Source organism: Oryctolagus cuniculus, chromosome X, assembly GCF_964237555.1.
Source record: "Oryctolagus cuniculus chromosome X, mOryCun1.1, whole genome shotgun sequence".
NCBI classification, from domain to species: Eukaryota; Metazoa; Chordata; class Mammalia; order Lagomorpha; family Leporidae; genus Oryctolagus; species Oryctolagus cuniculus.
The window spans coordinates 16,108,325-16,132,270 of record NC_091453.1 but is presented as its reverse complement, the minus strand read 5'-3'; the positions used below and the strand labels follow the sequence as shown (position 1 = coordinate 16,132,270).

The 23,946-nt window shown below is 38.4% G+C and overlaps 1 protein-coding gene across 1 annotated transcript in view; it reads right to left on the bottom strand.

Annotated features, from left to right (window-relative positions):
* The window catches only part of IL1RAPL1 (interleukin 1 receptor accessory protein like 1), a 1,403,208-nt gene that overhangs the window by 281,510 nt on the left and 1,097,752 nt on the right, over window positions 1-23,946 (bottom strand). Inside the window, exon 6 of the mRNA XM_051827650.2 lies at window positions 2,196-2,270. Coding sequence (XP_051683610.1) covers window positions 2,196-2,270 — 75 coding nt within the window. The remainder of the gene's footprint in view (window positions 1-2,195; window positions 2,271-23,946) is intronic.

Sequence of the window (23,946 nt, the reverse complement as noted above, 5' to 3'; positions counted from 1 at the left end):
GTTGAAATTGATCGCTTTTTCCAGTCTAAAAATGGGAACAATTGTATGCTCAAGGAAGTGAAAAATCAAGTACATATAGGTAAGTTATGCCTTTTTATCTTTAATGTTCTTTCTTCTTTTCACTTATATTTTAGGTCAGTTATTCACCTCTTCACAACACTAACATGGTGGGAACAAGCTTGCTCAAAAAATCCAAATGTTAAAGTTAAAAAAATTAATTTTCCTTAAGATGGTAAATGATTTATCTGTTACACTGAATATTGGAATCATAAAATAAAACCCAAGTTGTTTAAAAGAATTCGAACCTCAACTTAGCGTCTCCAGTTTAGCCTGTAGATAAAGAGTACTCATGTTCCTTTTTTCTGTGGCAACAACAGTATTTCTGGGACAATTTTGATAAAAGACAAATCTCATGTTTCTTAAAATGAGTGTATAGTCAAACCTTCCCATTTTCATAAGAAACTGTCATATTCTCAATTTTATATGGTTACTCTTTATAACTTTGTTCAAGAAAAGGTAATGTTTAAAAAAAACTAAAAATTATCCTATTTGAAAAACACTGTAGCAGGAGATAGAGCACATATGATTTATTACAAGTTCAGGGACAATAAAAAGAAACCCAGTAGGTAACCATAAACCATAAAATTATTTTAATTATGTTGTCAAGTAAAGACATACAATTAATTTCTTTTTGCTGTGTTCCTTACAGATAACTGGTAGAATAAACCCCCTACTTCTTGGCCCATTATATCTGCAGTTTTGTGTAACTTCTTAGAAATACATCTAAGAGTTATTGAAAAGTATATATGAGCATAGCTGCTCTTGAGTATTTATATTTCAAAGTTTATTCACAATAAGAAAATAAACCATAATATAAACCCACATACTATAGCATGAGTAAAGACGGAGATAGAATTTTAGCACCTATTTGTCTCATACACGGCACTGCTTTCATGCTACCTATAGTTTTTATCTCATCACAAAATACTAGCACTTAATGTGTTTAATTCAAAAGACTCAAATTCATCAAAGCAGCATTTGAATACACTGATTTATGTAAATGTTACATGTGTTCATGCCTCAAAGTTAGCCATTAAGTATTTTCAGGGTTTAAAAGTCATTTACTGCAATAACTTTATAGGATCTAAAACCATCATCAGATCTTTGTGTACCATAACTTTGTTCACATCATTAGTAAAGATTATCACATCTTGGCAATTATAGTCTTCACGTGGACAATTTTGGCCCAAATTCTCACTCAAGGAGCAATAACCACATTAATAACTGATGGGCTGAGCTACCGATTCTTTTTCAGTTGTATACAGCGAATGTATTTTCACTCTCTGGTAATTAATTTAAGAAGAAATTCCTTAAAATGAATATGTAGTCAAAATTATACTTTTGATAAGCTTCTATATCAAACCACTAACAGCAAATCATTTTCTGCTGAAGTTTATGATATATACAAGCATACAACATTTCAAATAAAAACAAAACCTTGGGCAATATAACAGGATGGACTACATATATTTATAATTAAAGGGAGAATTTTTATAATTTGGTAGACCTATATATAACCAAATCAGACTACATAATTCTAGATTTACTGCTAAGATAAGTATTTCAAATGGGTGATTTGTGTATAACTGATTATGATTGTTAAACCATATCTTGTCCTTGGCCTACGTCCCAAATTCACTAGTCCCTTAACGAAAAGTCACTTGCTCACAATTTATTACTATTCAAAGACTAACGATAGTGTCCACTATTTTGGAATAGTTTTTTAAAATGCTTTTAAACCATTATAATAACGTTTACTTTAATGAATTTGTACCCTTTACCCAAATTTCAGAAACTGCATTTTAACCTATTAATAGTTATGTCAAAGGGTTCTATAATGTCTGTTTTAAAGCCAATTCAAACATCATAAAATGGCTCTATAATACTGTTACTAAAATCTCCAGCCTGTTTCATTTCCCAACAGCAAATGAGTATTTACATCCCTCTGTCCAACTTGGTCCCAAGGCACACAATGCAAGGAATGGAAAACCAGGTACGCAGGCGTATTCTAATTCTGCCCCCTTTCAAAACACATGGTTGTAGTTCAGATTATTACACCAGGTTACAATGGAGGCTCATTAACAGTAAGAATGTGTTGACAAAAGTGTATCAACTAGAATTCAAAAATGACTCACCCAGCTGGGTCTCCTGAATTGTCAGTTTACTTTCCACAGGATACAAAAGTTTGGGTGGCTTGTCAGTCAGAGGAGCTGCAAAACAATAATAGTAACGAGACTTATAACTATGCCACATGAACTGAAGGGTAGAGTATAGACTGTTATTCTGAGAATTTTCAATCCTCTACCACGCAACAACTTACAGATTGCAGCGGGACCTTCGGGCAAACTGAAAAGCTTCTGTAAGAATCAAATGCAACACTTCCCGAGGGACAGTCACATGAGACTATGGAACTGCAGGCTCGGGATTGGCCAATCCTTAATAATCTGTACTTCACAAAACATTTTCTATTTGCACTTTGTTTCTCTTTTAAAGACGTTCCCCCTCATCTCTCTCTGAGAAGTGAGCAGTTAAGGGTTGCTGAACTAAATGTTTTTGCTTTACAGGCTTGCTTTCCTCCTTGCCAAGAGGCATGCCAGCGTGGTTGAGGACTGGAAGGCTAATCTAGATAGAACTGCCAAGATTTGGCCACATGTACTTATTGCCCAGAGGATTCTAGAATTCAAACTGTTTTGGCAGCTTGCCTTCATCTCTCTTTGCAACAGAGTCAGTGCAAAGGGACGATACACCTCAAGTCAAAAACAGGGGTGAGTTTTCAGAGTCCTGCTTTTGGGAGACTAACATCACATAGGATTAATAGCTTTTAATAATCAATTGACGCTTTATTCACTCATCTTTATTAGTGTTTAAGAAAGGGATGAGAATCAAGGGAAAAGCAAAGTTTTCGTGATAGGGTGACAATCAATTGCTTTGAAATTCTTCTGAAAGATATGACATCATGGGACCGGCACTGTGGCATAGCTGGTAAAGCCAGCGCCTGCAGTGCCGGCATCCCATATGGGCACCAGTTCGAGTCCCAGCTGCTCCACTTCCAGTCCATCTCTCTGCTATGGCCTGGGAAAGCAGTGGAAGATGGCCCAAGTCCTTGGGCCCCTGCACCCGCATGGGAATACCAGGAGGAAGTTCCTGGCTCCTGGCTTTGGATTGGCGCAGCTTCAGCCATTGCAGCTGACTGGGGAGTGAACCAGCTGATCGAAGACCTCCCTTCCTCCCTCCCTCCCTCTCTCTGCCTCTCCTTACTGTATAACTGATTTTCAAATAAATAAATATTAAAACAAAGAAATGCTGTCTGTTGAAACACCCTATATTCATTTGTAGTAAGGAGAAGAGAAGATCTGTAGAGAAAGATAATAAAATCTATATATACCTCATTTGATCAGAAATATAAAATATTTTGTGATTCTTGACCCTAACCAGTCACCTACTCTATGGCATAACATTAACATCTTTAAGATTTTTTAAGGGCCGGCGCTGTGGTGCAGTACGTTAATCCTCCGACTGCAGTGCTGGCATCCCATAGGGGCACTGGTTCTAGTCCTGGCTGCTCCTCTTCTAATCTAGCTCTCTGCTATGGCCTGGGAAAGCAGTAGAAGTTGGCCCAAGTCCTTGGGCCCCTGCACCCGCATGGGAGACCGGGAAGAAGCACCTGGCTCCTGGCTTCGGATAGGTGCAGCTCTGGCCATTGCGGCCATTTGGGGAGTGAACCAAGGAACAAAGACCTTTCTTTCTCTCTCTCCCTCTCACTGTAACTCTACCTCCCAAATAAATAAAATTTTTTTAAAAATATTTTTATATTACTCTCATACGACAACCTTCAAGTTAGCCAAGTTTTTTTTTAAAGATTTATATATTTATTTGAAAGGCAGCATGACAGAGAGGAGAAAGAAGAGACAGAGCGAAAGAGAAGTATCCACTGGTTCACTCCCCAAATGGCTATAGTGGCCAGGTCTGGGCCAGGACCCAGGGACTATATCCTGGTCTTCTATATGGGTGGCAGGTACCCAAGAACACTTGGGCCATCACATGCTGCTTTCCTGGACACATTAGCAAGGAGCTGGATTGGAAACAGAGCAACTGGGAGTTGAACTGGCACTCCAATATAGGATGCTGGTGTTGCATGCAGCAGCTTAACCTGCTACACCACCGTATTGGCTCTAGCAAAAACAATTCTTTAAAGCTAAGTCGTGGGATCATAGAATTTAGATCCACAGAATCCCATGCTTCTTAAGGTCTTTGATTTTATTAAACTGTGTTTCCTAAAGCCGTATGATTTGCACGGTGACCTCCTGGGCAGATGAGGTAAAGAAGGAGGTAATGGCTGGTCCACTGGGCATGGCACCAGGCCATCCACTCCTCCATGACAAAACTAATGTGCTTTTATTTAGTTACATATGGGTTCTTCAAGATTTTCAAGGAAAATGGAATTTAAAAGATGTTTATTTTGGTGAAAGTTTTTTTAAATTAATGTTTAACTTTTTCATAGTATGCACTGTCCCTGAACTTTTTAAATACTGCTTGTATGAATGGGTTACAATATTTCTGCAAAATAAATTGATCATTTAATTCCATTTCCATGACCTTTTTGAAGTACCTATCTGTATCAATATTTCAAGCATTTTTACTAAACAAATTAAGTTCAATTTAACTGATGCATATTAAACATTACGATGTTCCAGGCAATGATACAAGATTTGGGATATCGCTGGTTTCTGCCCTTATTACCTACTGTGACCTCCAATTTAAAAATAATAAAAAGAAAATATTCTTGACTGATTTAATTTCTTGTTTTCAAGATCAAGGATCTGACGCACAGGGATCAAAGAGGTTTGCCAAAGGTAAGAGAGCACATTCAAGCTAGATTCCTTCCAAGATCTTTTCCTCCCCATTCTTTGTCTTGTGCCCCTTGAAATTCTGTCAAGCAGAACTATTCATAGCCTATGCAAAATCTCCCTTCATAGTATGTCCAGTGTGTTAGAAGAGTTAAAACATGAAAAACCATCCTAACCTAGAGCAGAGAGCTCTTGCAGTGCAAGCTGTTATCAGCTGTTAAGTGTCATGTTTTGGTATTATGCTGTGATGAGTTAGGCACATTCCTCATATACTTGTCTGATAAAAGTAATGGAAACTTTCAGGTTGCACAACAGGAAAACTACTCATCTGACACAATGGCAACATGTGGAAAGGGGCTAAGCATCTAAGCTATGCTGGAGCTCAGTTTCATAGTCATGAGGGCGACCATTTGTGCTACCACACACGAAGGACACGCACTACATTATCTTCTATGTCTATGTTTCTGGCGCATTCTAGATTAAAAGAAATGTTAGCTGAATTGAATTGACAAAGACAATACTGGAAAACAAATGGAGTAGTAAGGACCAAACAAATGAACATACTCACGAATACAAAAACCTCCTTACATTTACAGGGTAGAAGTGGAAGGAAATTCAAGAAAATTACTTACAATTAAAAAAGCCAAGTTGTTAGCTTCAAATCCTGACTAGACTAACAGGCATTTTATTAGCAAGAAAAAAAAAGTCTTTTGGGACACCTATTTCTCTAACACACATAGGCACATTCACTCGCTCACTGAAATCGGTGAAAAATTGAAGGAAGCCCAACAGTAGTGACATGAAACACTGATTTTAAGTTCTAATCATATTTTCTACTAAAAACCCCCATTGAAGTTATAATAGAGCTGTTTCTCTTACTAATTGTGCATTAAATACATGTTTGTATTCACCAACAGAAGTGTTTTGAAGCCCTCATGTTATTCGTCAGAACATCTTGTTAATAATACCAGCTTCCTGGTAATGCCAAGTGGGAGGCAGCAGATGATGGTCCAAGCATTTGGTTTCCTAACCCGTGTGGTAAACCTGGATGGAATTTTGGGCTCCTGACTAAGGTCTGTCTGGTCCAGCCCCAGCTGCTGTGGGCATTTGTTGAGTAGGCCAGCAGATGCAAGACCTCTCTAATAAATATTTTTTGAAGAAAGTTTATATGAACTCATAGCTCTTAAAATCTAGATATTGATAAATATTATAATTCAATTTCAAAAGCATATTTCAAGTACCTAAAAATAGTAAATACTAAATTAGAGATAAAACAATGAGTAAGACATGGAGTCATCCATGCAGATGTTCTTAGCTGAGTGCTTATTTTTGATGCATTACAGTTGAGTGCTATACTCAGGGAGAATTTCTTTATGATACCATTTAAATGCACCAACTAAAACTGGTCACAACACAATATTCACCGATTTACACAGCTGACAATAAAAAATACTTTGTAGCAATTGTACTGACTCACTCCACTTTACAATGGGTTGCTTGCAGATTTTTTAAATGTTAGAATTGACAAACAACTGTCTATTTTCCTAGCAATTAAAGGGAAATTGGATCACTCCTGCAGCCTCAACTTCTGAGTGTCTCAGGGTAGAATATCAGTTCTTTGGCCTGGAATGGTTTAGTATTAGTTTCTAATAGTGGAACACAGATCTTTGGAGAGCTGTAGCATGCAGACACAATCTCACAGACCTTGGAGAGGAAAGGAATTGGCAGGAGAAAATATCAACACATAACAGGCAGACCCATTTAGGTTCTCGTTGTCCCCAGGGTTTGCAGGGGGAAAAAAAGATGACTTTTCACTTACCGCTAATGCTTTGTGGTAAGCAAAATTTCTCCTTTCTGTTGCAAATAATTATGGCAATTCACAACAGAGTCATGGAATCTCAGAAGTGTCAAAGAGAGAGGAATGGAAAAGCAACTCAGCAGAGAGTTGCAGGGAGAACAGTTTATGAACTAACCATATTTATGACAATAACTAATGAAATAACTACACACACACCCCAATCTCAATTTCAGAGTCATGTCAAAGTGACATAAGAAATATTCTCAGGGATACAATTCTGAATAGATCTATCAAAATACATGTGTTTAGGAAAATCAAGAAATTCAGTTGACTAATTTTGACATTTAATATTTTATTCATTTGAGTTGATGAGCGTTATTTGTCATGAAAAGCAAACAAGGATGTTTACTTGCTTGTCTAACAAAGATTTTTAAAGTATCTCTTCTGTGCTAGGCACTGTTGTAGTCACTAGGGGATATGACAATGAAAGATACAGAGAAAAGTCCTGCTTTCACGGGGCCTGCCTTCCAGAAAAGGCAGATGTAAAAGGAACCTAGAAGTGAATACTTGACATAATATAGTGCCAGATGACTGAAAGTCCTAGCGAAAATAAGGCAGGGGAGGAGAAAGAGAGTCATGCAGGTGCTGTTTTAGAGGAGAGTGTCAGAAAAGCTTGCTCCGAGGATCAATGGAAGCACAACTCACGGAAGGGTGGAAGTGAGCCTTGTGACATACGTTGAGGGAGCATACACATACACCAGGCAGCGGGAAGAATGAGTGCAAAGGTCCTGTGGTAACAGTTGGCACGTTTGAGGGATAACAAAGAAGGCCACTGCAGCCATATTAGCAGAAGGGGAAGCAGCGAGTTCTGAGAAAGCCATAGGCAGGACCTTGCAAAGTATGGAACGGAGTCGCATTTTACTTTAAACCTAATGAGAATCCTTTGGAGATTTTTAGGAGAGCCCTTTAAAACATTTATGTGCCAGAAGTATCACTCGGTCATCTTGGTACTTAAACCTGGGGAAACAGAACAATATGGAGGTTGTTAAGTCCAGGAGGCAGCAGCAAGGTTGGGAGGAGGATATCTATCTAAGCAGTACACTGAGAGGCCAATCCCATGGTGGTGCTGATGGAATTGGCAGGAATTTTTTTTTAAGAGACTATTTGGTAGGTACAAAGAATTATTTTGAGAGAACTCGATAGAATTCTTTACTGATAGACTACATGTGCAATGTAAGTGAATATCCATGAGCTAAGGGGGAATCTCTAGGTCTAAGTTTGAGCAAATACATGAATGGTGGTACCATTTAATGATATATGGAAGGAAGGAATATAAGTGGGGTAGGTTTTTTTTGGGGGGGAGTAGGTAGCAAATGTAAGTTTTTATAAATCAAAGTAGGTACTCCCCATTATTCACAGAGGCTAATTTTACTACTGATCATGTGTCGCTTCCCCTCTTCGTGGAGGAACGACACCAGACCCTGCGCTGTTCTTTTGTCTGCTCAGCCCTTCCCGGGTTTGCTGCTGGTCCCTCCCGGGTTGGCTACCAACCCCTCCACCTCCGTGGAGGGGCGGCTCCCCCTGCCACTTTCCCCACTTCCGCGGTGGAGCGGCACACCGCCGGCTGGCTCTCTCAGGGGCTGCTCAGATGTTATCCGGATGTTCCTGGTGCATGTTGTCTCTCTCCTCCTTTATAGTCCTCTTCCACCAATCCCAACTCTGCTACCCACACGCCGAGCATGCTGCTCTCCTCCAATCAGGATCAGGATCAGCTCCTGCAGCTCATCAGTCAAGTTGGTGAGAGGCAGCTGCGTAGAAGTTGTTTACTCCCTTTCAGCGCCATATTGTGGGAGAGCAGATGCATAGAATAAGTCTTAATTCCAGTAACTTAGTCTAGTCCGAGTTGCTCCCCACAATCATGGATTTATATTGTGAAAAATTGACCCCTGACTCATCTTTTCCTGGTGATTTTCCAAAGGACTGAGAAAACAGTCTTTAAAAGTTTCATATTTCATAATGTATTTGTTATGATATACACGGGCTAATACCAACTGTTGCCATATAGCTTTTTACAAAGAATGTATCTCCAAAACTATCTTTGGATTAATAGAGTCAGGGCCATGCTTATCTAAGATATTGAGAACAATTCTCCAGTAGTTCCTTGGTTCACTGATATGTGGAATATAGTCAATTGGCAAATTAACTATCATTTATTTATTTTTTGAAATAAGTATAATGAATTTCATAACATATGAGTAATAGGACTTCTATCTATTTTCTGGTATCTAGGTATTGTCTGGTAATATAAACAGTGAAAAGACTGCTACTTTACAAACAGAATCACTCAACAATGCCAATGGAGTAGTCAGTGTACATAGAACTGATCTGAAGGTTTGGCAGCTCTATTCATTTTCTACATTTGTCTCTTACGCCCAGTTTCCACTGCCTGCAGCCCTGCTTAACTCACCCAGACGCATGACTGATCCCAGAACTCATTCAACCACCCACTCAACCCTGTGTCTGACTAAATGACCTGAGGAATACCTCGTGGTTAAACAAAAGAGAGCGTAGGTACAAAGAATAAATAAAGGTGGCTTAATATTTTTAAATTTAATTTTTGCAACAACTGCTGCAGATTTTGCTGTTGATTTTGCATAAACATTGTGGAGATGAATGCTATCTGATTGCTTGGCTGATTTCAACCATTTTAAATAAATTTGTGTGTGCAGAGAAAGCTAAAGCAAAAAAAATGGTGATAAAAAAGGAAACAATATATAATTATCAAGAGAAATTATGATGAACCCTAGGAAAAGGATGCTGATTGATGTAATAACTATAATCAAGTAGGTGAGCGTGCCAACTACTGTTTTCACTTCTGTTGACAAGGAAGAAAAAAATTAACGGTCACCAATTAGCTTCTAGGGACAATAGTCAATTCAAAGAAATTATATATCCTGTGAAAGGAAAAATATCTGTTCTCTAGCAATGAGAAAGTATGCAAAGTAGATACAAAAAGGAAAAAAAATATACCGTAACAGAAGCAGCCTTTAAGAAGTGAAAAAATAATTCCAAATCATTCAGAAATCATCTTAAAAATGTGGAATAGACAAAAGGTACTGTAATATCATGAAGCTCAAAGTTTAAACTTCTGATTTGGAATATCTGAATATGACATTACCAGGGCACTTCAAAAATCTGTAGAGTAATGGAATGTAAAGATGAGTTTATTTTGGTGCATTTAAAAAATCTATACATAGCTTTCTCATCATTTACATTTTCAATGAGCTTTTTAAAAGTCTCTGCATACTTCCATACTTGTAATTTAATGGCCTTCCATACTACATTGACTTGGGATTCATTTAGTTGTACTTTCTATGGAAGTTATTAGCAAACCTTGACTTTCTATTCATGGTACGGCGTCCTGCACACTCACTCCCTGGCATAGCTTTATGACACTGGTTCTGAAACAGAATTAGCACAGTGGTGTGGGTATTAGTTGATGATAAATGTTGCTGAACATTTTACAATACACAGAAAAGCATTCCCCCCAACCCCCCAGCAACTATCGGGCTCCTGACATCAACAGTGCTGAATAGTGTTAAAACTGAAATGGAACAACCCTGTCCTAGGATTACTTATATTTCAATCTGTCTAGTAGACAGAACGGTATCTGAAACATGGGGACTGACTGATAGCAGACATGGAGTGGGATGGAGCCATGAAAGGTGTATGAACCCCCGTGTAGGCTTAGTGCTTAAAAAGGCCAGGTATGACAGGATGCAAAGGAGAGGTGCAAGGCTAAATGAGAATAATTAATTGAGAATCCATATAAATAATGGGTAATTTTCCTCCCTTCCAAACTCCCATGGGACGAATAACCACCACCCAGGTCTCTTCCCTCCATCCAAACAACTAAAACTCAACAGGCTCTTCTCTATATTCTCTAATGATATCAAATCTACTGTCCAATACAGAATACAATAGACATCCCAGAACTTCAAAAATAATTCTAATTTGTTTAAAAATTTTTAGCTTTTGAAGTATTATGGAACTCCTTCACAACAAAGCTTCTTAATTCTATTATTTTTCAGTTGATGTAGAAGTTAGTTGGAATCATTAAGAACATTTTACTAAAGGAAAATATCCTAAAAACAGTCTTTTTTTTGGTAAGTGGCATTATGTATTTAACAGATTTAGTCAGGGTTTGAAAAAAAAGTAACCCATGTGATAATTTATTATTAACTGTTGGCATATAAACCCTCTGATTCATTTAATTGACAAAAACTTAAGCAGGCATGTTGTTAGCCAGAACTATCAGCATCAATTTAAAACTTCTAAGACACAAGAAGGGACCTGCTCTGCGGCATAGAAGCTGACTCCGCCTGCAATACTGGCATCCCATATGGGAGGCAGTTTGTGTCCTGGCTGTTCCACTTCCCATTCAGCTCTTTGTTAGGGCCTGGAAAAGCAGTAGAAGATGGCCCAAGTGGTTGGGCCCCTGCACCAGCATGGGAGAGCTAGAACAAGTTCCTGGCTTTGGATTGGTCCAGCTCTGGCCATTGTGGCAATTTGGGCAATGAACTGGCAGATGGAAGATCTTTCTGTCTCTCCCTCTCTCTGTCTGTAACTCCACTTCTCAAATAAATAAGTAAAATCTTTAAAAAGGGGGAGGGTGGGCTAATGGTTAAGATGTCACATAGCCTAATGGTTAAGATGTCACTTGAGATGCCCACATCCAGTATCTGGAATTCCTTGGTTCAAATCCTGGCTCCACAAGACACAAGAATACATAAGATTATACGTATGTAAATGTATACAAATTGAATATTATACTATGGGGCAATGCAGTTAATGTTGCTTCATTTGACTATATAAAGCTTCCTATAAAGAAATAGAGATTTCCCTGAAAACAGTCAGTGAGGATAGCAGCCTGGCTTGAACCCACTTCTGACTTGAATGGTTACATCTTTCTATTTCTGTAGATTTATCAACATTTGTTTTCTCCCACATGGTTTCTACTAGCCACCTTATTTTTCGTTGAGTCTCTGCTGATATGAAGCAGATGGCAGAAAATACTTTGATGGAGTTACGGAATAGGCATAGAAAGGTCAGTGTAAATGTGATAGACTTCATTATCACCAAACTATATGTGACAAGAGTGTAACTTTTACTGTAGGACTTAAATGAATATGATCTTGCTTTCTTGAAAACACTGGGTGAAAGATTATATCATTTGCTCCCATAAGCAGAACTCTTTAATGATGATGGAACTTGATTACATACAATTTGAAGCTCTCATTCTGACAGTGGACCAAAAAAGAAGTAGGCATTTTAGAAATTCCAGTAATGTTATTGCTAAAAAGAAAAGATGCCTGAAGAAGCATGATCTCCATTGAACCTCAAGATTTATGAATATAAGCCCAGAATTTTAAATTTTGCAGTAATTGTATGAAATCTTAGGCATGTCCTTTAAAATGGCATTTTATGATAGCCCAAACCCCATAAAATTAACTTCACTATTGCATAAAATATGAAAGCATGAAGTTAACCAAATACTTCTACCCCTACTATATTGTATTTCTCTAGATGAAATAAATTTCATTAGTGGTTAGCTTCTTTAAGGATAATATTCATAATAGTTTTATCAAATATTCCAACATTTATATTTATTTTAACTTTCTCTGTTTTAAAATTTTATTTATTTATTTTATTTTTAAGTGTAGAGAGACAAAGAGAGCACTCCCATCTACTGGTTCAGTCCACATATGTAGGCAAGTCAGAGTTGAGCCAGGCCAGAGCAAGGAAACAAACTCAGTCTGTTTCTCCCATGTGGGTGGCAGAGACCCAACTACTTGAGCCACCCTCTGGTGCCTCCCAGAGTGTGCATTAGCAGGGAGTTGGCATCAGGTGCAGAGCTAGGATTCAAATTCAGGCACAAAGATATGGGATGTGGGCATCCCAACTAGCATCCTAACTATTATGAAAAATGTCCAAACATTTGAGCCTCTGTTAATAATGAGGCTACACTGGGAGATACACAAGGTTTATAAAAATCTATGAATCTAGGCTAACTTCTGTATTCTTGGAAGCCTGAAATGTCAATTTAACAGTAATATAAATACTGTGCATTAAACTGCAGTCTGACTGATTTTTGGAGGCATTACTGCTTAAAGAAATACATCCCCAAATAATTAGCCTGCCTTCCTCACTTTCTTCCTTTCTTTTCCTCTCCCTTCCTTCCTCCCACCATCCTTCCATTCACCTATCTCTCCTTTTCTTTCTTTGTTTTATTCCTAAGAAACATGAATATATCTTGAAGTCAAGTTGAAGAATAATAGTTTGCTTATTCTATCCTGGGTACAGTGAAGCAAGAGAGCCCAAACTTTCCATTCATTCATTCATTCCACAAATAGGAAAGCTACAACTTACCTGCCTGGCTCATCCTCATATTGTCCTATTTTTACCAGCTGTTAGCAACTAACACTGTTGGAGAAGCCATTTTACTAAAAAAAATGACTATTCAACAAATAACAAATCCACATCAAAAAGGATTCCAAGCAATTTCAACTCTGTCTAATAGTTAACTGAAAAGTTCTGATGGTGGTTTTCTATTATTTTATAAAATGAAAGTCCATCAGAAGTCATTAAAACATGATTACTACCAAAAAAGGAATACAAGAAAGAAACACATGACTATGAGCAATAAGATCAGGCACCCTGTAAAAAAAAACTGTTATTCAAATATAATTATGCTGCATATGCAATTATATTACGTTTGCTATCAGCGCATAGCCAAGAGGTACTTGGCAACAAACAGAGGTGAGTCATTTTAAGTATTTTATTTGTAGCAATGCAGGAACAAACTGCAAATCTGCCCTCCGTTGTGTTGAACACCACTCACTCATATCCTCAAAAACATAGCAAAAAACAAAGTCCTTTTGCAAGCAACATATGTAAAATGTTGAAAATTATTCAAGGTAGGTGATGGGTACATTAGGTGTCATTATGCTATTCTATTGTATGGCTCTATGCTTGAAATTGTTCGTAATAAAAATAGCTACTTTAAACAATGCCATTGATATGAAGACTTTAGGGTTTGGTAACTTTTTAGAGTGTTAAATATATTGTGTTATATACATCTACATATCTAAATCTGTAAGTCTAACTATATGTGTCCACATAGTGAAGTCTAAATTGTGAATTTAGAGCCGAGTTTATAAAAACAATTGTCTATCTATGCCAGCTCAAAGCAATACCACAGCTCTATTTGCTGAGCAAGATTTGTTTCTATTACATCTTTATATTTCTTTGTTCATAAGAAATATAGTAAATGTATTTTTGATTTAGGAAAAAGTAATAGGAAAATAATACAATTCATCTGTTAAATATTAGTGTTACAAAATACCGTAAATGTTAGCTTAAAGTAATGGCTATTTATTATTATTTTTCATGGGTCTACAAGACAGTTGGGATATTCAGCTCATCTGTACCAGTCTTGAGTGACTTGCTTTACCTCCTCGCATAATATACCTGTATCAGGTTACCCAGGAAAAACCTGTGCTGGTGTGGGAACATGCCAGCAGGCAGGAAGTAAGATGACAGAGTAAGACAGACAGGGCTTGGAAATCAATAAGCCAAGAAAGGAAGCTCCAAACTGGTTCACGTGTGTCTCAAGTGAGTATAAGATTGACGGCCACCAGACTATTTGCTCTCTGTCCCTTTTGTCTGCAGTGGAAAGACCAAAGACTAGAAAGTCAGGAAATTCTAGGCTCATATCCTTGCTTCATTATAAAATTGTTCTATGCAAATTGCTTCACGTGGTCAAAGCTCAGTTTACTTGTTTGTATGAAACTGATAAATACATCTCTCAAAACAATATATCTCTTCAAGGCATCTTGTGAAGTTTACATGAGATACCTTGTAAAGGTCCTTGTATTATGCCTGATACATAAAATATATTCCAAAAATGCTGATGTACCTAATTAGGAATTGTAACAATGCCTCCAGAAACAAGGCTAAAATGTATCTGAGAAGAAAAGAGGGATGGGCCATTTCACAAAGAGGGAGCAGCATGAATAAAGAAGCAAAGCTGGACCGGGTATGGACTATGGGCAGAGGTTAATGAGGCAATGGAACGCAATCAGAGGCATCTTGAAAAATTTGCGTGAATATGCATCACCACAAATATTTTATTGAAAGAATTAACAAACATGGGATCATGAAGTAAAAGGCCAGATACTAATTATCTGTTAGGGTTAATATATGAATAAACTAGAGTTTGTCTAACATGCTTTTCCTCATTGTAAATTGACATTAGGTTATAAGTGTTGACTCACAAACCTGAAGACTGCAAAATGCTCTTGCTTGGATTAAATAATGCTTCAAAGACAATGGCTGTGAGCAATAGCTAATTCCATAATGACTAAAATAGCACGACGCGCCACTAAACGCACAACACTGGCCTCATCAATGATTGTCACATCATCGGAAAGGGAGAGGTAGGCAGTAAACACCACATGGTCTCTAAGACCCAAAGGCAAATGACAGCATTGCTCCAGGCCCTATTAGAAGAACAATGCAGATGCCAAAAAGTCACCTGAACTCAGTCAGGTAAGGCCTGAAGGTGTGACTTTGAAGCCACTTCTAGGCAACAGCGCTGTAATTTGCCACAAACAAAAAGAGAAAGTGAACACAGCCACAGTCAGCCAGCTAATATCCAATGATGTTAGATCTGCTGTGACACCTTTATTCTTAAGATTGTCGTCTATTAATTTAAATTTTTGCTTGCTGGTCCCACTATGTGTTAAAACCTCAAATGAGTATTTGTTGGACCCAATAAATTGCTAAATTGTGCTTATTTTTCATCTTTGAAATAATACATTATCCAATATAGTAGTTACGTGATTCAGTCACACCAGCAACATTTCAAGAGCTCAATAATCACTTATCACTAGTGGTTACCTTACTGGAAGGCAGATCCAGAACATTTCCCTGACTGCAGAGAACATTCTATTAGGCAGTGCTGGACTGGAGTTACTTTCAACCTTTCTCATGCCACAGAACATTAGTGAAAACTACACTATTTGTAGGACATCCTGGGATACACAATCTTGTGGTCACAGTGATTGGTTCAGGGGCTCTAGCTGCCCTGGAGAGCTTAATGGAATCATGAACTTCATTCAGGGGTGTGCTACACCAGTTGGAAAGCTGTGCCTTAGTTCATATTTAGTCCAAAACCATCAGAAAAGCATAGTGGCTTATTCTCTTGAAAAACAATTATAAATAAAGTTTGTATCTCTAATTAAAAGGATGAAATATAACACCAAAGAAATTTGCAAAAGACTGAAACCCAAGTAACGGATATTATTGAGTGCGCACCATGAGCAAGGCTTTTGCTGAGTGTTGTGACAAAGACTAATATTGAATTTCATGCTCCCTGCTCCCCAAAGAACTAGCAAACTCATTGGAAATGTGGAACAAAACTATCCCTCTCACTCAGAAAATCTACCTAAACCATAAAAGAGAACATTGGAATTATTATGGCAGAGGTATTTTATTATTATTTTTTTGACGGGCAGAGTTAGACAGTGAGAGAGACAAAGAGAAGGTCTTCCTTCCATTGGTTCACCCTCCAGATGGTCGCTATGGTCAGCACACTGCGCTGATCCAAAGCCAGGAGCCAAGTGCCTCCTCCTGGTCTCCCATGAGGGTGCAGGGCCCAAGCACTTGGGTCATCCTCTACTGCCTTCTTGGGCCACAGCAGAGAGCTGGACTGGAAGAGGGGCAACCAGGACTAGAACCCAGTGTGCCGGCGTCGCAGGTGGAGGATTAGCCTAGTGAGCCGTGGTGCCAGCCATGGCAGAATTTTAAGACAAAAGAAAAGTAGGCTGTGTCACTTCTCAGTGGAATAAGATGGAGGAATAAGAAAGGTGAATTGTTTGGGAGAGACATGGCAGATGACTTACAGAGTAGGAAATTGATACCATTAATGTGTGAATTTGAGTTTCTCTACAAGATGAAGGACATCCCATTTTTAGAATAATTTTTAGACCACTGGAAAAGTCTGCTATCCAGAAACTATCAATATGGTACTAAGTTTTTGGCCATCCAAAGGATGCATTTCTGCATTTCAGAACTCAGTTTCCAGAACCATGGGATTCATGGACTACTGAAGTCAGAGATGGAGAAACGAGCCCTGTGAGGGCATTCCAAGGGCCCTTTCATTATGAAGAGCAGAAGATATGGCAGAGCTATTGTCATGAAAATAAAAAAGCTCCAGGTTTTCTCATCATATTTTTACAGCAGGTGGAGACAGAGGTAGACAAAAAGTCAAGCAAATGTTTGTGCTTTTCATAAATAGCCCCTGGGAACCTCTGTGCCCCAGACACTGTTCTTAGTGTTGGAGCACTAGCAGTGAACAAAACAAAGCCTGTATACACAGGGCAAAGGCATTAGAGGAGTAGAGTCCACAAGGGAATAGAGCAAGTTAAAAAGACCATTGAGAACAGTGCCGAATTGCTATATAGGCTTCTGAGGGAAGACAATATTGATAAGGAGACATTGGAATGGAAATCTGAAGGAAGTGAGGAACCAGGCCATGTAAATATCTGGGAGAAGAGCATTATGGGCAACGCTAAGAGTATGTTCAAAGGCATTTAGCAGGAGCCATGTCAGGAATATTCGAGGAGCAATGAAAAGCCAATTGTAGGTGCTGGTGAGTTGAGGACATAAGCTGTGGAAATAGCGTAAGGTAAAGAAAGAAATGTCAGAGATCCGGATTGCCTGTGGATTTGCAGCTTTGGTTTCAATCTTGGAATTAAAACACATTGGTGAAGCCTAAGCTGAAGAAAACGTAATACAATTTGTGTTTCAGGAGTCACTTTTACTGCTACAGAAAATACACTGTTGGAATGTAGTAGGAGGTTGACATGCCAGGAGGCAATTGAGGAAGTCCAGATGTGATTCACTCTTGGCTTGGTTGCAGAACATAGCAGCGTGGAAGTGTCCATCTACTGGCAAGGTGGATTCCTGAGGTGTGGGGATATGGGAGAAGGGTAGGTTCAAGAATGCCTGCAATACTTGAATGAGAGCACCCACAAGAAAGGAGTTATTTACTGCTATTGGAAGATAAGGGTATGAGCAGTTCAGGGCACATTTGGGTGGACAGGAGTTTGGTTTTGTTCATGTTTAATTTCAGAGACCTCATAGACATCAAAGCACAGCTCTTTAAAGGCAGCCAGATATATGACTCTAGGATGCAGGGATCAGATCAAGGCCAGAGAGATAAATTTGGGAGTCATTAGCATTGCAGAGAGTACTTAAAGCCATGGACCGGATGAGATCACTGGGGAGCAAGGGCCCCACTCTGGGCTTGAACCTCCCTCCTCTCAGTTGCTGACAAATACACAAACAGAGAAATAACAGCGATTACTGCTCAGCTGCCACACTGCAGTGCCAGGCAGCTGCGATGCCCCTGGGTAAATACGCAAAGTAGCTAGTACTTAGCATTTTTTCACAATATTTCAGGAATCAATCTTTCTGACAGCCAGAGAAATGCACAGCAAGGCAGCCTTCCACATGAGTAAAAATAATGCGTGTGCTATCTGGTGGCATAACGCCAACCTCCATAACACCAGCTGTAGCCATGCTGATGCCTCTTCAGCTTCATTTCTTCTCATCGAACACTGGACTAGAGATGAAGAGAGGGTCGAAAAGATGCCGGAGGCTGAGCAGGACCTCCCAAGTCTTTCTGACAGTGGAACACCTGACAGTGCACTCACAAGAACCTGGAAAATAAGGGGTACCTGTACTATAGCTCCTACCTTAAAGTCCTGATTCATATCTCACACGCTGGGTAGAAGGCCTTTGAATTTTAGCGAGGTGAACTGTCTTTAAGGGTCAGCTTTGACGACAGGAGCAAGTAACTGAGCAGCCACTGCATGTGTTAGGGTGGGGGTAACATGAATGCTATCAGCTTGCCTTCCTGCTCATCCGGAGGTGCATGGGACTTGCTTCACGCTGCCAACTCAGCAAGTGCTCCCCAAGGCTGTTCCTGCCCTTCTTACCTACAGAAGCACCAAGTCATGCAGGGACTGTCTGTTTCAACTCAGGATTTCAGCTTTTTAAGTTTTTATTTACATAAACTGATTTCATAGGTACGATTCTAAGAAGATAACCATACTTCCCTCCCTCCTCCAATTCGCCTCCTTTGTTTTATTTTTTTGCAAACATATTGAAAGATGACTGCGAAATACCACTGTTATCATCAACGTATCATTATTTGTGTGTTAAAGTGTAACCGAAACCAGTATTTCAAAATGCCAATTTAACTCTTCAGATTTAATGTGAAACGTAACACACCATGCTTAGAGGCCAGCAAGCACAGGGATCAGCCAGCTAAGAAAACACTCTCCATGCAAAGTGTTGTCCCCAAGGAAAACAGATTAAGAATCTAGGGATCCAGTTGAAGAGAGGCTTGCCTGGTCCTATGTCTCAAACAGCAGAGAAAACCAGAAATGAACAAGCAAAAATGAATCTAAAATTTTTAAGAAAATCAAATATATATTTCACTTTTAAGAATAAAGACATCCTTTTACACTAGGGAGAGGGAAGAAAATACATTTAAAAACTAGCATTAAACCCTCATTTTAGCATTTTATATATGTACAAGTAAGCATACTTGATGTTCTCACTAAAAGTTCTTTGGATAAAAAAACTTGGCATAGTACATTTAATAAATTCACATTGGAGCCAAATGAATTCACATATGTACTTGTATATCCACCATATGTATTTGCAAAAGTTTCCATTTGTGAGTTGGGCATTGTTCATCTGAACAAACTCTAGTAACTTTGAAAAAAATAAAAGCATATGTTTTATTTATGAGTGAAAAACTGAAGCCACGAGACTTGAAATTAAAAAAGAAAATTCAAAGCAAATGCCATATTGTATTCAAACTTGGCTTAACAACTAGATTCTAAATGAGCAGCAGGACACTGAAATTCTGCTATGGGCTCAGTAGATATTCAGAAAATGTTAATTGGTGTTGACAGGCAGAAGTTAACATTACTAGAGTAGCTAATAGAACCAAAATGACATAATGGAGTAACTGAGAAAAGTGCCACAATTCATTCAACACTCTACAACTCAGCATTAGAACAAAAGTAGATATTTTTGAGAGAAAGGAAGTCTAAATAGGACGTATTGACGACCAAGCTAGTCTAGGTTTCCTTTGCTAATTAGACTTTGAAGCATCTTCAATATACTAGGAACAGATAAACATAAAGCACTACATGTTCACTCTCATTAGGGATTCCTTCCAAAAGCATGTCAGTATAAACACATCACAACATAGGTGCAAAACATAGGTTCATTGTGCAAAGAAAAGCTAGAAATTTGAACATTTTTCTATGGTTTCCTAGAAAGAAACAGTGTTTCTAAGTAAAACATCCTGTTCTTTTAGTATTGTGTTCAATCAAATCTTATTAGGCGTTTCCTTTCTGACAGATTACCTGGTCAGGTGTTGTACAGGTATATATATATATAAAGGGGTAAGACACTGTCAGTTCATTAAGAAGTTTTCAATTTAATGGGAGAAATTAACTCAATAAGCAGAATGGCATAGCACTTACAAGGGAGTTATACAATAAGGAACACAGAGGAGTGATAGAGATTACAGATTAATTTTCACAGAGAGGAATCATTTTTATTCAAGACATGAAAATACAATGAAACTATATTTTTAAAGATTTCTTTAGTATTTTAAAGAGTTATATAGAGAGAAGGAGATACACAGAGAGAGAAATTTTGTATTAATTGGTTCACTCCAAAGGTGAGAGCAATGTCAGATACTTTGTGTAAAGCATTCTATTTTTATAATTTTCTATTTATACCTGAAGCTTATGTTCTGTTTGTGTGTTAATACTATTTACTTGTTTCTTTTCCTTATTATTTAATAGTCTGAATAATGTATTTTAATTAATTCCTTTGACTATTTGTTATTTTAAAATTATTTGTTTTCATTGTTTGTGAAAGCCAGAGAGAGATCATCAATCTATGGTTCACTCTCCATTTAATTGCAACAGCCTGGGATGGACCAGGCTGAAGTCAGGAGCCCAGAAGTCAATCCATGTCTCACAGGTGGATGGCAGGGTCCCAAGACCTTGAGCCATCACCTGCTGCATCCCAGGGTACTCATCTGTGAGAAGCTGGAATTGGAAGCACAGTCAGGACTCAAACCAGACACTCCAGTATGGAATGTGGAAGTCCCAAGTAGCACCTTATCCAAGTGTGCCAAATGCCCACCCCATCTCTAATTTCTTGCTGTTATAAACTATGCAATAAAGAAGATCTGTATTCATACACAGCACGTGCACAAGAAGTTATGTAGGTTTTGTATACCAAGATCACAGGTGACAGTATAATCAGATTGGCCCGGGATAACTTCAAATGACAACTTTATAAATTTTATAGTGCTTCCTTTCCTATTCAAAGGTGTCCCAGATTGAAAAATTAGATAAGCACCTAGTTTTTCCATTTGATGGGTTTTTCCTAAAAGTTAACCCAAATGATTGAACCAATTTATATTCCCACCCAATTTTCAAAGAACACAAATTTCCTCATTTTTCCTAGCATTTGATAAACAGATTTTTTCACAATTCACCCCAATTCTGGGGGGGGGGGGTCATACCTATTTGAAATTCACCAGTGAGTGAAAAATAGAGTAACGCATTGTTATTTTATTGTTTTTCTCTAACAAATTCTATCTATCTTGCATTTTATCTTCTATGAGTTATACGCTATAACTGATTCTTTTTTAAATGAATTCATTCTAATATATTTTATATTTTCTTTCTTAGGATTCTTTAAAGATCTTATATATATTTCTGGGTGGGATCATACCTATTTGAAATGCAATTTTCCACTCTAGAATTAACTTGTTCAATTTGTGACTTTTTTCCCTTTAAAAAGTGGTCATATTTTAGTTTCTATTTTTATGGTTGTATTTTGTGTCTATGCTAACAAAGCTCTCCTTGACCAAGGACAGAAACATAGTGCCCTATATTTTTGAGGGGATTACAGTTTGAGTTGGGTCTTTGAAGGACTAGTGTTCTCCACAATGAGGAGAGAAAGGGGGTTATCAACTGAAGAAATACAAGAGGCAGAGACATAGAGCAAATTGTTCAGAGGCCTGGAGTGGTTTGTTTTGCTGGGAGCATTCCATTTGCATGTAGATCATGTAATTTTCCTATTGAGTTCTTTCACTGAAAATTTTCTTCCTTGTATTTCTTTTCTCTATATAATCCATATTTTTTTAAGTTTTCCCTATTTTTTTTGTTAATCAGTTTGTATCCTGATTTCTGGTTCTCAACTCTTCTTTATCAGTTTATTCAATCAAAATTTGGTGACATATACCCTCTAAGACTTTCTTGTGAAAAGATCTGTTGTAGATATTTTTGAGACCTTGGTATCTATGTATCAATTCTCAGATTAAATGTTTCATGGATTGGCTGAAAGTCTAAGTTCAGAAGAAATTACTAATTTTCCTCAAAAATTTGAAAACATTGTTTATTGATGTTTTCTTTCAAGTATTGCTCTCAAGAGGTTTATGTGGTATTCTGATTTTTGTCTTATTATGTGTGGAATGATTTTAGCTTAATTACCTTTAGTGTCCTAAGATTTTTGGCTGGTGTCAACTGTTGTTGGTCACCTTGCATTCCTGTTTCTGTTTATCTGCTGAACTCTTTAATACAGAAAACCAGGTTGACCAATTATGGAAAATTTTTAGTTATTTGATAATTTCCTTCTCATTGTCTTTCTCTATTTTTTCAGTTCTTTAAAATTCTTATTAACTAGGTGTCCTGTATTGATCTTCCTTTAAAATAGTTTCTCTTATCTCTGATAATTTATTCTACCTTCCCAAGGATTTTTGTTACAATATTTTAATATTTCTAGCATTCTTATTAGTTACCTGGCTTTTCTGATGTAAAACTTTTATAACATATATCAGAATATTACTTATAATCTGTTTTCCTGTTTACCTGAATGGTCTTTGTTTCCTTGTAGTTCTTATCTGTGCATTTATTTTTAAATCTCAATTTTATATTGTTAGCTTTCTATAAGTAGCTGGTAATTCCTGACTGACCGTTGCTATGTAGAGTTGAGGTACTGGAAAGCTCTATGTACACACATAGGATGACTGCCAACTGGACAATCCTGCCTGTAATCAGGACAATACTGATCTTTTCATTCAGAGATACTCTCCTACCGTCAAGCACACGCACACAACAAAAGCATGTCTTACTCTTGGCCTCGAGTTTTTAAAGAGACAACTCTACCAGTGTCCTATCTAGGGTATCAGCCCAATTGCCGCTGTTCTGGTAGATAAGCATAGAGGGGTGCTAGGAAGGGGTCTACACTGTTCAAAGTACAGCCTGGTTCTTAAGGCCCTCATTCCAGTGTGATGCCCCATCCCCTCTCACAGCAATTCTTCATACCCGCAAGTCCAGATCCACTTGGATTCCTTCTTCTCTTTTTTTATGTAAGACTTTAAGTATATTTTCTTTCTGCTTCTGTATGGGATAATTAAATCACCTGGATGTCCAGGGTGGGGATGGCTAACTGAGTCTATGTAAGGAAGTTAAAGACTTTCAAACACTATTTTAAGCGCACTTTTGACTTCTGCATCCAGAAGTACCTGCTGCCTCCATATTCTGAACCTGCTTGGAGTTGCCTCTTACTGGCACAGAATTTCAACCCTGACACTCTTCTAAATCAACTAATAATTACCTTCCACCTTCTAACATCTTGTGTCGCTCCCCCTCTTCGTGGAGGAACGACACAGGACCCTGCGCTGTTCTTTCGTCTGCTCGGCCCTCCCCGGGTTTGCTGCTGGTTCTTCCCGGGTTGGCTACTATCCCTTCCACCTCCGTGGAAGGGCAGTTCCCCCTGGCCACATTCCCCACTTCCGCAGGGGAGCGGCACACCGCCAGCCGGCTCTCTGGGGGGCTGCACAGGTGTTCCTTCAGCTAGATGTTCCCCTTAGATGTTCCTGGTGCATGCCGTCTCTCTCCTCCTTTATAGTCCTCCTCCGCCAATCCTAACTCGGCTGCCCACACGCCGAGTACACTGCTCTCCTCCAATCAGGAGCAAGTCCTACAGTTTATTAGCTGAACTGGAGGCAGCTGTGTAGAAGCTGTTTTCTTCTCTCCCAGCGCCATATTGTGGGGGAGCAGATGCATA